The 14,899-nt window shown below is 43.6% G+C and overlaps 1 protein-coding gene across 3 annotated transcripts in view; it reads left to right on the top strand.

The window, feature by feature from the left end:
• GTDC1 (glycosyltransferase like domain containing 1) overlaps window positions 1–14,899 on the top strand; it is a 273,602-nt gene that overhangs the window by 201,607 nt on the left and 57,096 nt on the right. For all 3 annotated transcript variants that reach the window (XM_054971576.1, XM_054971578.1, XM_054971579.1), the window contains exon 5: window positions 14,482–14,847. In XM_054971576.1, coding sequence (XP_054827551.1) covers window positions 14,482–14,847 — 366 coding nt within the window. The remainder of the gene's footprint in view (window positions 1–14,481; window positions 14,848–14,899) is intronic.

The raw sequence follows: 14,899 nt of genomic DNA, 5'->3' as shown, positions 1-14,899 counted from the left end.
TTTTTCAAACAACCACCCATTTCCAGTTCTGTTCTACCTTTTCTGTTCAGCTGCTTCAAATGAAATCTGTGTTTTCTAAGTCAACACCCTAGAACTCAGTTGCTAGTGTTTCAGCAAGAGTTTGTCTATTGGCGAATGTTTGCAAATCTTAATCCATGCGGTTCTCAGAGGGCTCAAACGGAACATTTAAAAAATATTTTTCTTTCCCTACACTTCATTTGAACTCTTCAGTTTGTATGCATATAGCAATATGATCTCAACATTTGTCAGGTGTTGTGACCAAATTAGGTTTTCCATTTTAATGTTGACTACTTTTTTTTTGCCTTTAAATGTTGCAGTACAGTTGTCACATTGATAAAACTGTAGTTCAATGAACACATGAAGTGACTTTATATTGAACCAGAACATTGATCTATCAACATCAGTACTGGCTATTCAGACTTGCAGCAGGTCTCTCAGGTACAGGTCTTTCACATCACCTGATCCTTTCAGCTGGAGATGTCAGGGATTGAACTTGGGACCTTGTGCATACAAAACAGATACTCTACAAAGGCTGTTGTTTAAGGGAGAAAGCAGGACTACTCAGAAGCAAGCTCCATGTTGTTCGGGGGGGGGGGAGGCTTAGGAATGTGTCCTTAGGACTGCAGCCTATATCTTGAATCAGAGCCTCCCATCCTTTTTCATACTTCAAGCACCTTTGGAATCTGACTCTGGGTGGTGGGCGCAACAACAAAATGGCTGCCACGGGGCGGAGCCAACCACGAAAGGTTAGAAAGTGAGGTTATGCATAACTCTAATTTTTCAACATTCCAGGCAGAAGTTCTGTTTAACAGCATGTCTTTTAAAATGAACATATTGTTTAAAAATATTTTCTTGCATAACACACAGCTATCCTTCAGTCATGCAGCAAAGATCTTTGTGCTGTGGTGGCAGCTGCTGTCAGAGCAACATTTTTAAAAAATGTACATATCCCATCAGATTCCCCCCATTGGCCAATCAGAACCCCTCCTGGGTTAAAGCCTCACCCACTTTCCCAAAAAATTCTTGGCAGGTGCCAAGGCACCCGTGGCCTAACATTGGGAACCCATTTATTAGAAAATATCTCAAACTGCCTAACTAAGGAGAGTGTTTGAAATGGACCGCAGGGAACAGGATAGTTTAGTTTCAGATTAGGCCTGGCTCAGGTTAGCTTGTGATCCATTCACCATCTTTAGGTATGTAGCTGGAATGAAACCTATTTGGCTGACACGTTTGTATCAGGTATTCACAATTTGAAATTGTCACAGTAAGTTATTTGCCCCCCGCCCTCCAGTCGGAAGAATGAGACAGATACGAGGAATTAAGGGCTGCTTTATTAAATACGACATAAACTCTAAACTGTGGCAAGGCAAACTGACAGTACAAGTCAAGCCACAGGGTCACTCCAGGACCTCCACCTTGACCTGTCTGAGCGAGCCCCACTGCCCCGGGCATGAGCCATTCTTGAAATGGTGTTGGCCTAACCAGCCAGGCAAAGGGTTCCCCACCTTAAGTTCCTACCATACAGCATGAGGGAAGGACTTGCACCTGGGGTTCCCTGAAGGTGGTCTGACAGGTGGTGGTAGCCGTGAAGCATACCATTCCACCTGACAGACCCCATTTCCCCACCGATGGGGAATTGCCACAAGCGTGCTCACTGGCCTGCTCCCTATTCCCCAACTTTCTCCTGCAAACACGAAGGGCCAAGCCTCTGCTTAGGCCCTTGTGCCCCACAAGTTGCCTAGCGCCACCCCAAGCCTTGCCGCAGGTTCGGGAAAAAGGTGACATCACCAGCTGCCAGCAAAAGCGGTCCCAGTTGGATGAGTATTAAGTCCCTATCCAACCCCCACTGCAGGTGAATCAGGCTCAAGCGCCTTGAAAACTGGGCCTACAATGTAGCCCCAACAGGTGGGAGAGAACCCCTCAATCCATGCTACCATGCTCCCTTGGGGGAAAAACATTCCCTCAAAACAAAACACAGGGGAGGACTTTTCCTCACCCAAAATGAACACAGGGGAGGACCCTTCCTTCCCCCAAACGGAAACACTGGGAGGACCCATCCTTTCCCTAAATCAGGAATGCGCGGGAGGACAATTCCTTCCCCCAAACACCAGGGAGGACTATTCCATCCCCAAAACAGTTGACATGGGGAGGACCATTCCTGCCCCCAAACCAAAGTGCAGGGGAGGACCACTCTATCCCCAAAACCAATGGCTCGAACCCAGTCTTCTTGACCAGCCATCATCTGGCTCCGTTCTGCTGGCATCAGTCAAACCTAGGAAAACTCCATTAGTATTAGGCATTATCGGTGCACCCTGGCCAATGCAGAAGGGGCCCTCCCCACAGAAAAGCATCACCTCTCAAGGGAAACTATGCCATGGAGGAAGGGACATCTCTGCCCGAACAAAACAGTTTCTTGAAAATAGTACCCACCAACTAACAAAAACCATTCCAACCTTTCACATGGGCACAGTGCCCCGACCTAACCGGAAATGACAACCAGCAATCAATTGCCTTCAGCCTTGCTGGGCTGGTTCCCCTTGGCAGTTCCCTGCTGGCCTCCTCCACCACCAGTTCGCCTACCACCCCCTCCCTGCTTGGATCCAGGGCAGGCAGCATAGAGGTGGTTGCCAGCACAAGAGGGACATTCATGCCTGTATTTACAGGCTTTCCTATTACAGGCCCCTTTTGCTGTGAAATCCCAGCAAAGCAACCAGAGTTGTGACTGCTGACCTTCAGGGGCACGAGCCCCTGCTGACACTAGTGGGCAGTGAATCAGGTGACCACTGTCTGCTCTATCACCTGAATTTGACTTTGCGGGGGACATCACCTGCAGCCACAGCTGCTGATGAATCTGATCCCAGGGTAGCTGCAGGTTAAGAGCAGCCCTCATCCTGAATTCTTCATCGTACTGCAGCCATGCAGCACCAACCAAGTCAGTGTACCCCCTATAGATGATGTTAAGATATTGAAATAGGGACACCGACCGTAAAGGCTGGGCCCTACTCAAAACCCCCATATATATCAAAAACCCCAGGAACCAGTTGTGCCAATTACGGTCAACCTTCCTTCGCTTAATTTTCTCTTTGTCCCTCATCAAGATCGTCCTTATCCTTCTTTTCCAATTCACGGAATAGAAGGGTGAAAACATCCACGTATTCCCCTTTGACTATTTTATCTCTGATAGCCTGAGTAAGATGATCCCCAAGGGGCAGGGCTGTATCTTCAAAGGGAAGCGCCCTGTATGGGACCTGACCATAAGCACTGTAAGGCATAACGCTCCATGGAGGATATGTTCCATACTGCCAGCTCACAGGCGGCACACTAAAAGCATGACTATCGGCCCAGCAGGCTGGGTACTAGCTTCACCAGAAGCCGAACCCGACCACCCATCTGCCCAGGCATCAGCCAAGATGAGGTGTAAGAGGAAGAAGAAAGTGTTGAGGTACCAAGGGACCCGGAGGCAGCGGCCTGACTCCAGGGTCCCCATCGCCAGGTACACACCTGCTGAGGCAGGGCAGACTTACCCCCTCTGGCACACTAGGCTCCACAGCCACCGCAACCTGACCACCTTCAGCCTGTCCCTCTGATTTGATCTCAGAAACCATGTGTTCCTCCGCTCCGTGTGTCTCATGAGCAGTGCTAGGTCCAGTATCCGAGGAACCCACATCAGACTCAAGGGCAGACAGGCATTTCAATAACTCTAAGCGAAAGGCCGACTTAGATGCTGCTCTCACAGGCCTGCTACGCTTACTCATGTCCGCAGTAGGAGCTGTGGCACCCTTTTTCCTCTCCAAAGCCTCCAAATGCTTCAATATTTCCAAATTGAAATTACTGTCCCCCTCGTCCTCAGAGGAGGAGAGCGCTGGGGGGACTCTCTTGGGAGGTTGCTTCTTAGCAGGCTGCTTGCCCTTGGGCTGCCCTTTGCCCTTTCTGGACGCCATCCCTACAAAGTACAAACACACCATGTAATACAAGTAGCTGTCTTGCTTCACTACTGGGTATTTATACTCCAAGAGAGAGATTAGTGAAAACCAGAGACCCCTAATAAGTAGTGATAATGCCACAAAAGCGCTGCAATGGCTTGCCACCCCACTACAGATTATTAAATGAGAGAGCAGCCACCATACAGCCCCCACCTTACCAGCCTGTGCAAACAGCCAGTTGCACACTGAAATAGCCGCCCCGCACAAAATGGCGGCCGCAACTGAAAGTGCATGCAAAATGGCAGCCCACCAAAATGGTGCCCCTAAGGCACCACTGCGGCCTGGAAGCGCAAGGCCCGTTCGCTGCAAGGGGCCTCGCAGCTACAACTGGCCCATGCGCCAAAAGCACACTGAGGCCAAATACCCCCGATAGGAGCCTAAAGGGGGAGAGAAAAGGATCAACAATTCCCTCTGTTCACCCAGCAGAAAACGCCCCACCGGGGCCAATCGGCACTACTGTGCCAGCCAAACTGTTCCCCGTGAAGTGGATTGCTGCTGGGAACGTTTCTCAACGCTGCCCTCCAAACGCCACCAAAGCCACCTGACAAGCTGCTGCTGCTGCCACCGACAACGAAGGCAGCAAAACTGGGGAAGCAGGCACAAGGCGCCGCTCGACACAACTGTTGCCGCCAATGCCTTGCTCTCCCGTAGATTCTTCCATGCGAAGGAAAGAGCAGGAGCTCCGAAACACACCTCCTACTCTGTCTGATCGCACGGAACAACTGAAGCCACAGAGGGCGGAGTTGCCTTCCCGGGCTCTTGTCTCCACCCCCTGGCTGGACCTGTATGCCCTAGAGTAGAGAGGTCTGTCTCCTCCTCCTTCCAGGGGGGCAAACTTCGGCCCCCTGCTGAGCCTCTGCTAGGCAGCCGGGAAGGGCTGCATAATCATTACCAAGATCAGAGTCAACATAAATTGAAAGTCAAAAACCTGAATGAGAATTTAGTTGAAAAAGAAATGCGATGACATCGCATCTCCGTTTGAGCTTTGCCACTAACTTCCAAGCTTCTAAATACTTACGTTTCCTGCAAAGGCCAAAAAAGACAGAGATCTTCATGAATTTATGTTGCTGTTATTTGTTTGCCTGTAATTAACCCTAAAGAACAACTCACACGAACTTTTAAACACATATAGCATTTTGTAAAATTAACTGTTTGTTTGCCTGATTGTTCAGTTCTCTTTACTACTTGCAGATAGGTTGATTTTACTTTTATGGAATAGAAAATTATAAAAGAATGTACATAGAAACTTTAAAACGATCCAAAGTGATTTAAGAGCATTTTTGGTCTGTTTGCTTGGAGCCTTTTTGCCAGCCATTCAGGGGTCAATATGTTATGTAACAAATTGGTATTAAATCAGCAATAATCCCACAAGTACAGAGTAGATTAAAATGGTTTTGCTGGATGGGTGTGGAATGAGGGGGGCCCAAAGGAATCAAAGCCTAAAAAGAGCACATCTGTGAGGTTTCTGTTTATTTTGGGAATAGCTTCTGTCTTTTCCTCTTCCTTTGCATAATTCAGTCTTACCTCTCAGTCAGCATAATTTCTATTCTGGGTGCTTCCCAGAAGAAGGGCTAAGTGAATTGTACACACAGAACCTGTTTCTGATAAGCAAAACAAAGCATTTCATTTTACAGTATGTCTTGGCTTTTTGAAAGAGAAATGCAGATCTCTAGATCCACCCACGAATCCACAATGGGGCTCTTATGTGGTGCTTTGTGCCCCTCCTTCTTCGGTTGAGAAATTACAGCCTGGAGGAGATGAGTACTAGGAAGATGTTGAAAACACAGTTGATTGAGAATGAAATCGGATTGGCAAGAGGATTGAAAAGAGCAGGAAATGCTGAGGAAATAAAATGAAATTTGTTGGCACTTTTGAATCCTAAATCCAAAGGAATGAGAATTCTCTTCCAGCAAAATAGTGGGGAAAGAGGTGGCATCTGGAAGTACTTTAATGTTACAAAGGCCTGTAGTTCCTTCTTCCGCATTTATAAATCTATTTTTACTACCTTACTTTAAATCAAGAGTATACCTGATCTTCTTCAGGTACCCTCTTAATCATGTAATGCTCTAGAATAAGAATTCCTTTTTAAAAAAATCTTCTTTAGTATCTGTGTATTCTTTCCTTCTGGTCCTTGCTCTTGCCATATGCCACTCTCATTGCTCTTGTTTCCTATCTGCATTTCAGTCAGCACAATTTCTATCCTGGGTGCTTCCCAGAAAAAGGGCTGAGTGATTTTTTTGCGCATTTTACACATAGTGAAACACACAGGTCACTATGAATAATGTCAGACACAAGTCTTAACTTCACTACTTTATCGTAATCAATTCAGCTTCATCTGTTGGGCACATGCCAAGCTCCCCCCCTCTATGAACTCTTTTCATATGGCAATTCTATGTAGAGGAGAGAGGCCAGGGTTCAGTATAGAGCATTTCCTTTGTATGCACAAGGTCCCAAGTTCTATCCCTGGCATATCAAGTTGAAAGGATTGGGTGATATGAAAGACCTCTACGGTGAGACCCTGGAAAGCTGCTGCCAATCTGAGTACACAGTACTGACTTTGACAGACCAACAGTCTGATTCATTGCAAGAAAGCTTCGTGTGTTCAATGCACATGTTATAAATGCAAGACTGTTAATAGGATGAAGGAACAACAATTGGAAACTTGTTGGGGACATGAAATCAACACAGAATGGTGAATTGCAACTACTGGGCAGCAGTGTACTAAAGAGTGTTGACTTTTGAAATAGGTAACCTAGGTATAAGCATTTGTTCTCTCTTAATGCTTCCTGAATGGCCTTGGGCAAATCACTGCCTTTCAGCCTGAGCTTTCTCATAGGCTTGTTGTAAAAGCTGATGTGTTAGCAACTGTACTGGACTCTCACTCTTAAAAATGATGAAATTTTTCTTTAGTATTCCCCATGGGAATCTTTCTATACTAGCTTTCTCCTAAAAATCTTCATCAGTATCATCGAAGCAAGGGTCTCTAGAGCTATCCTACATACCTCACTGTTTGTCCATCTCATGACCCTTCGTATAATTGGAAATCATCCACATGTGAAGGGTATTCCTATCTAGAATGTGTTAAGAAAGACATGGGCAGATTCACCCAGCAACCCATTTTTGAGGTTAGCAAAACACTGAATAAAAATGTTGGAATAGTATGAGCATCTTTAAGGTTTTTGGTTTTCTAGAAGTCTTAAGACTGATTGCCTTGTGGTGAGATTTCCCTCAGTCTAGCCCTTTGAATGGCCTTGTTCAGGAGCGATCTTTTTTTTTTTTTGAGGTTTGGAACGAGGATTTATATCACCTTGTCTAAAGACCTCTACTGGGGGGGGGGTGTCACCCTGTAATGTACTGGGAAAGTTCCTTCCTTTCAGGACCACTGACAGCCAGGAACAAGATAAGGCTAGTGGTCTTGTCACAGCCACAGAGTATTCTTGGCATGTACCTGGGCCATGGCAAAGTTGACAGCAGGTGCAGGTTCTCCCATTGTCTTTTGCTGCTACAGCCTGAGCCAAGCAGACCTTGTAGCGCTGTTTATTCCAGGGCTGCTTCAATATTCCAGTCAGCCTCTGATCGCTACCTGAACACAGATTGTTTTGAATGTCCTTTCCACAGACATTAAGAAGTTAAAGGCAAAAAACCCCTGTTTTAGGGAATTTCTGTTTTCTCATATCTTTGGAGAAGTTCTCCAGGTTTTTTTCAAGTCAACGCTCTATGACGTTTAAGGTAGATAAAGTGAGCCCCCTGTGCAAGCACCGAGTCATTACTAACCCATGAGAGAACATCCTTTGGTGCAGAGTGGTAAGTTGCAGCACTGCAGCCCAAGCTCTGCTCACAACTTGAGTTCGATCCTGGCGGAAGCCTAGTTCAGATAGCCGGCTCAAGGTTGACTCAGCCTTCCATCCCTCCAAGGTTGGTAAAATGAGTACCCAGTTTCCTGGGGGTAAAGTGTAAATGACTGGGAAAGGCAATGGCAAACCACCCCGTAACAAAAAGTCTGCCAAGAAAACGTTGTGATGCATGTCCCCCCTATGAAGTTTAAAAGTGAATATGAAGGATATTCTTCAAGTTCACATGTTTTATCTGTTTTGTTTATGAAAAATAGCTCTTCAAAATACAGTGTTCAGTTCATAGTCCAGAGCTGCTTCTCTAATAATTTGATCTAACCAAAAACAGCCTTGCAGCCAGCGCTTCTAATGTGGTTTATATTCTTTTGACAATGACATCAGTATCTTTCCATTCTTCTTTTGGTGGTGTTTTTAATAAAATAGTGTATGCATTGGCTGTTGGAACCAATGAAGAACACTGATCCTCATAAGTAATTTTTCATTAAGCTAAATGAGGTGTTGTGAATAAACATGTACAAAAGGACACGATGACATCTTATGCGTAAACAGTGAAGCTACACGTCTCTGTTGCAAATTAATGTGCATAGGTGTGTTGGCACGGCTGTTTTCTATGTAGTGAATGTGTATTATACAAGCTAGAAAGAATGGCAAATCTGGCAGATTAAATGTCAAACATTCAGGGTGACATTTATAGTGACTTTTAGCATGTTAAGAGACTTCTGTTATATAGTCAAGAATTAGTTATTTTTGCCGTAGTGTTTCAACAAAGCGTTTACAGTCAAATGCACCAAGCTGACAGGTAATTTATTATATTTGTGGGACTCTCAAGGCTTATTTTTTGCTATATTTATATATAACTAGAAAGATTACATCTCGGAGGAGTCAGATTCTAAATTCAGGAAAAGAGAACTGCTTTTCTTTACATTACTAATAGAGCTTTCTAGTATTGGAGATCTGAGTAATTTGTCCTACAAAAGTAGTGTGCAGTATCAGCCCATGGGTCATGCTCAGCCAACCAAGATGTCCCTGCCCGTCCATGCAACTGCCATTATATGGCAACTCAGTGACTGTTCATTTTGACCAAAAATGAAGAACATTGTGTACACTATTATTTTAGAATGTACAAATGAGGAGCCATGGACAGGAATCTAATGTACATTTTGTCTCTTGCTCTCTACCTCCCCTTAGCAGTCCTTCCCCTTCTCCCCCTTTCTCCCACCCACCTACCTACCTATCCTACCTTCTCACCCACCCACCTATCTTTTCTGTTTCTCCACATAGCAGCCTCTGTCTCCCACTATTTTCTGTTTCCCTTCCCCATCCTCAGGTTTCTCCTTTTAGCTCTCCCCCCGCCCAGGTTTATCTTTCCTTCCTCCTATCTCTTTCCTTTCTCTTGGTCCAAGTTGCGCAATGCCAGCTGAAGCAGATTGAGTTGCACAATGGGGAACCTGCAAGGACTTTCCCTGTATCCCCTCCCCACACTATTATCTCTTTCTCTCCTTCTGGCAGCCCCCATATCCTCACCTTTCCCCAATTTAAGTATCCACAGATGGGGCCATGTTGAGAATTAGATATATTAATGATGGCAGTGGCAGTCTTTAATTGGTAAGGGCAGATTTTAATCTGATCATCTGAGAGCTCCAGGCACACTATTTAAATGTTCTTTTGTTTATGATGGCATGTTACTATAAAAGTGCATGAAAGAAAATATAGGATCATGTTTCTTTCTAACAAAGTGGTGGGTTTGTTTTTGGTTTTATTTTGTTGATTAAATTGTAAATGTTCTCAAGCTTTAATATTTCAAAAGCTACCTATACTGAGATTTTGATAATATGTACATTTATTCAAACCCAATCACATATCATACAGAAGTTCTCCCAGCCATACAGGATCTGCTCACAGGTAAGTGGTTTCCCTGCATCAGAGAAAAATTTTAAAGGACACTTGTAGTTTGGCTGTTTGCACAATTTTTGTCAACATTTCATATTGTGAAATGTTCTACAAAAACGTTCTACAAAAGTGTCCCCCTTCGCCGTCTTTGATGACAACTGCTCCTTTCCCCTAGCATTTATTAGGAACTGCTTTTTTCATAGCCTTCAACTTACCTTACTCATGAATTTAGAAAGGAACCTTTTAAAAGTCTGCCTGTTGAAACTAACCACCAATTACTAGCTTTAAGGAGGGCCAAATTATGGTAATCTATTCCAAAAAAAGCAATGAAAAGAAAGAATGGGAAATGGAAAACTGAGGTCTCTAATGAAATAAGCATTTCTTCTAGAGTTTTGGCTTGTGGTTTAAGATCTTTGTGGCCATTGCTGCTACTTTCTTGTTTTGTATAAGGATAAGGAAAGGCACACAACTATCATCATGGCCTAGTATACGTTTTTGAGAAGAAATTGAGAAAATCCATACTGTGTATAGAATGTTTCAGACAAAGCCTAAGTGGAACAAGCAGCCTATACAAAGCTGAAAAGATGTTGTCAAGGAAAGGAGACATGGTAAAGCTTCACTTTGCTTCTCCTGGATCTTTGAAAACAGCATTCCTCGTGTCAATCCATGATCTACGAACAAGAGCTAGGTTAAATGTTGAGTAATGTGGAAACAGCTGTCTGACTATGGGATGTGATACTGAGGATTGCAGCCAGAAGGAACGTGTGGAGAAATTACCCCCCATGTTTCTTTAGTGAATTCCCAAGGCTCCCTTGGGGAGGCGGGGACACGAGCGACTGCAAATGGGAAGAGGATGGGACCCAAAATCCCTTTGGTGAATTTTGTCTGATTGCAGTTTTTTAAGAATCCAGTTCATTCACTTCTTCTTGAGTTGTTTTGAACCAGTTGCAGGTATCATATTGCAGTTAGAATGCAATCTTTCCTAGCATTGATGACTGCACGCAGTTTTTCCTCATTGCAGTTTGTGAGAGTTGGTGCCACTTGCTGGTTAAATCTTTCTGGCAATGCTTTGAGTTTCTTCTTTATCAGGTTGTGTAAAAATATATTTCCTCGTCATATGTCCATGCATGCACTTTTGATAGACGTGCAGTATCAGACTGGTGTTTACGTTCTAATGAACTGTACAAGTGTTCAAGTGCTGTACAAGACTGACTTAGCCGTAGCTGGGAAATAGTTATCCCATTCCTCTCATGTTGACAATAAAGGTTATACTTTGTATAATTTGAGATATATGTAGGCCTGTCTTCCAGGGATTATAAAAGGTGTGATGTTTTTAGACATAATGAAGCTTAGTGAATGCTCAAGTGTCTAAACTAACTAAATACCTTCTAATTAATTTTTAAAATATATTTTTCATTAATGCTACACTGGTATTTTTGTGGCTCTCTGGCTGCATGCTTTATCATGTCTACATTATTGCTAATAAAATATACAGAACTACTTTGTGCCAAAACAATGCCAAGTTAATGCAGATAATTCTTGGTCCTTGATATATAATAAAATAAATCTTGTTATAAAAACCATTCAGTAAAATGGCATTCCAAAATGACTTCTTAAAAATTGTCAAGGTAATTAATATTATATGTATAATGCAAGTAGATGACAAGCCCTAATTGCATGTGGGCTTTCCATGTACATCTTGTATAATAGCCATTCACTGAGCTATCTTTCAGAAAATCACACAATGGATTTAAGAAGACTGGAATCCGGAAAATAGCTAGAAAAAGACATCGTATAACTGGGGAAAGAAAAAAAAAATAGGCAAGGAGGTAGAAGACAACATAGAACACAAGCCAGAGTCAGTTTTTAATATATTTATTATATTATTTATGGGCTGGATCCATTGGAAAAATTCATGGAAGGTGTTGGCACAGTGGAAATTTCTCATGTCGCCTGCTGTTTGCCCCCAAATTCTTCTGTGAGGATCAGGAGAACCTTGCAAGCAAAATGTTCCACAAGACAGGGTGCTGCAGCAATGAATGGGAATCTAGTAAAATTGCTTCCTTTTCTGTCTTCTGTTGATGCAAGGAATCCTAATGGAAGGGTGATCAAATGCCATCAGCTCTTGAGCCTTTGGCAAATTTTGGAGGCGGCTCAACTGCATGTATCTGAGAGACAGGACAAAGTAGATTTTGGAAATATCCTACTAAGTTTTATTTTTAAAAAATACAGTTTAATAAAATGGCATATAGCAAACCCAGGACCAGCTCCAAGCTAGGAACCCCTGAAGTGAAGATGTGAAAAAGGTGAAGGAGTACAACTGAAGGCAAGGCAAAGAGCAGGTGCAGGTTAGGGAAGTTAGAAGGATTTATTTACAAGCAGAAAAGACAGTGACCTGGGCTGCAAAGAGGTGTTATGGATCTTGGGGAAAAACACTGAGCAGCAGGTGGTGGTGGCTGGAGATCTCCCGGAATTACTACTGATCTCCAGGCCATAGAGATTAGTTCCTCTGGAGAAATGGCTGCTTTGGAGGGTGACCTCTCTAGCATTATATCCTAATCAGTTCCCCCCCACCCCACCCCAAACCCTGCCTTCTCCAGGCTCCTCTCCCAAATTCTCCAGGAATTTCCCAACCTGGAGCTGGCAACCCTACTGAGCAGAGCCCAAGTTAAATAGAAGACAGGATCTGTGTCAGATAGCAGTGCTATTCTAATACAGAATATGCAATGCAAATATATATGAAAGGACAGACAGACCATTCTGGAAGGAATATTCCTTGAACTAAGAGCAGCCACGCCAAAAAGCCCCTAAGCCTGTGGTCTATTGTTCCAGGCATGGTCCCTAGAGCTCCTAAGAACCACCACAGGACCCCAGACAAAGATTCCCCTTTGAGCTTCTCCTCAGACCACTCAGACCCAACTCAAATAGCATATGAGAGCAAATCCCCCCTCCCTCTCGCCTGTTGGCTGCTCTGGTAACCCATCAGACTACTCAACATATTCTTATTGTCTTCTAGGTTTAAAAATTCTTAAGATCTTTATTGCCAGTGTTGATTTGATGAGAAATTCTTCACGCTCTCTAGTACTGAGTAAAACGTAGATTTTGTTAAAGTTGTGGCCTCGCTTCACTATTGCTGTACAGCAGATGAGCAGTGGGTGTTATATGAAAGTCTCTCCTTAATTTGTTCCAGACTGACAGGGAGACTTTGTGCTTTTAAGCCTGGACATTGACCTCCTTTCAGTCTCTTTTAGGAATTTATTCACCTTCAATTTAGAAGCAAACATTCCAGGAAGATGTTGTGACAATCTTCCTGCCTGACTTGTATCATTCATTTTATTAGTGCTGACTTTCTGGGATAGAAATGGCAGTTCAAGGATTGCCAGGTCCAGGTTGGGAAATTCCTGGAGATTTGGGTGGTGGAGCCTGTGGGGGGTGGGGATTGGGGAGGGGAAGGACCTCTATGAGGTATAATGCCATAAGCACTACCCTCCAAAGCAGCCATTTTCTCCAGGGGAACTTATCTCTGTCACATAGGGTTGCCAGCCTCCAGGTGGTAGCTGGAGATCCCCCAGAATTATAACTGATATCCAGACCATAGAGCTCAGTTGCCCTGGAGAAAATGGCTGCTTTGGAGGGTGGACTGTATGGCATTATACCTTGCTGAGGTACCTTCCCTCCCTATCCCCTGCCTTCTCCAGGCTCCTCTCCCCAAATCTCCAGGAATTTCCCAGCTTGGATCTGGCAACCCTACTGTCACCAGGAGATCGGTTGTAATTCTGGGAGTTTTAAGAGCATTATTGATTTTATAGCTGATGACTAATTTATTGTATTTTATGATGATGTGAGCCGCCCTGAGCCCATTCATGGGGAGGGCGGGATATAAATCAAATAAATAAATAAACAAACTACCACCTGGAGGTTGGCACCTGATGCAGTTTTGAAAGAGTATAGGCCTCCTCCTATACTCTTACAGTCTTGGTTGATTTCCAGTCAGTGTAATTTAAGCAGGTATGTGCCCTTATGTTGTCTGATGTTCAATGTTTTAATTTTTTTAAGAAATTGAAAGTTTATATATTCCTACAAGGAGCTCTTACATCCGGTTAGACTGTCCAGGCCCTCCTCAATCAAAGGCAGAAGTTTAAGTTCCTACTAGTGCTAGGCCTGGACAATCCAGAGGCTCAGTGCTGCCAGTCTGTCACAAGGGGCCATTCTGCACTACCCCATTCTTTCTGCCCATGAAGAGGGATGTGCGGTTTGAATGCCCAGAGTCCTTAGTAGAAGATGATGCTCATTCCAGGCACAGACCATGAGGATCTTTGTTCAAGTGTCTGCAAATTATCTGTCATTGTTTCTCGGAAGGCATCTTATATTATGACTACCATATTCAAGATTTTTTGATATAGCTGACATGGAACTTCTCCTTGTAATTGTAACCCTTCAGGTAGTGAATGGCTCTCAGACATGTCAGCATAATCCATATATGGAAGTATTTAAGTGGCTTCTATGTGTAAGTGAAATGGCCCTTATTTACAGTTTGGTGAGGATAAAGCAGTAATTACTTTGAAGAAGCTCTTTATATACTAGTTTGAAAACCTGTATTTTCTTGTGACTAAAATCCTGTTTGCTGTACCACATTCCCATGGGTGCAATGGTCATAAATATCAGTTTTGTATCTTTGACAGATTCAGGACCTCTGTCTCTCTTTAAAATTTAAAATTATATTTTTTAAATGATAGGTTTATACCAGGACACACATTGGCCCTTAATGAGAACCCACCTGGATCTGAAGGAAATGGAAATACTCACCTGTATATGAGTCTGCCTTTCCAAGAGAACAACAGCACTGAGGGTTTAATAAAAAATAGCAACTCAGACGTGGGGCCTGTTGACTGCAAAACACAGACAGAATGTTGTATCCCTTTTCAAGAGCGACTGCATAACCCTCTAACAGCAGTAAAGGAACTGAATGAGCCTACATCCTCCAAAAGCTCAACTCATGGTCAAGGAGAAGATAAGCCACATGCAGCTAGTAGTCTTTGCAGAAGCCCAGAAGGACTGGACTGTCAGCAAAAACCGTTGCACATTGTTTGGCCTCATAGGTGGTAAGTATAATACCAAATTAAAATTTATTTATTTACTTACTTCATTTATGTA

The sequence above is a fragment of the Eublepharis macularius genome, chromosome 2 (assembly GCF_028583425.1).
Source record: "Eublepharis macularius isolate TG4126 chromosome 2, MPM_Emac_v1.0, whole genome shotgun sequence".
Taxonomy (NCBI): domain Eukaryota; kingdom Metazoa; phylum Chordata; class Lepidosauria; order Squamata; family Eublepharidae; genus Eublepharis; species Eublepharis macularius.
The sequence above is the reverse complement of the archived record's forward strand: the minus strand, read 5'-3'. Positions and strand labels throughout refer to the sequence as shown.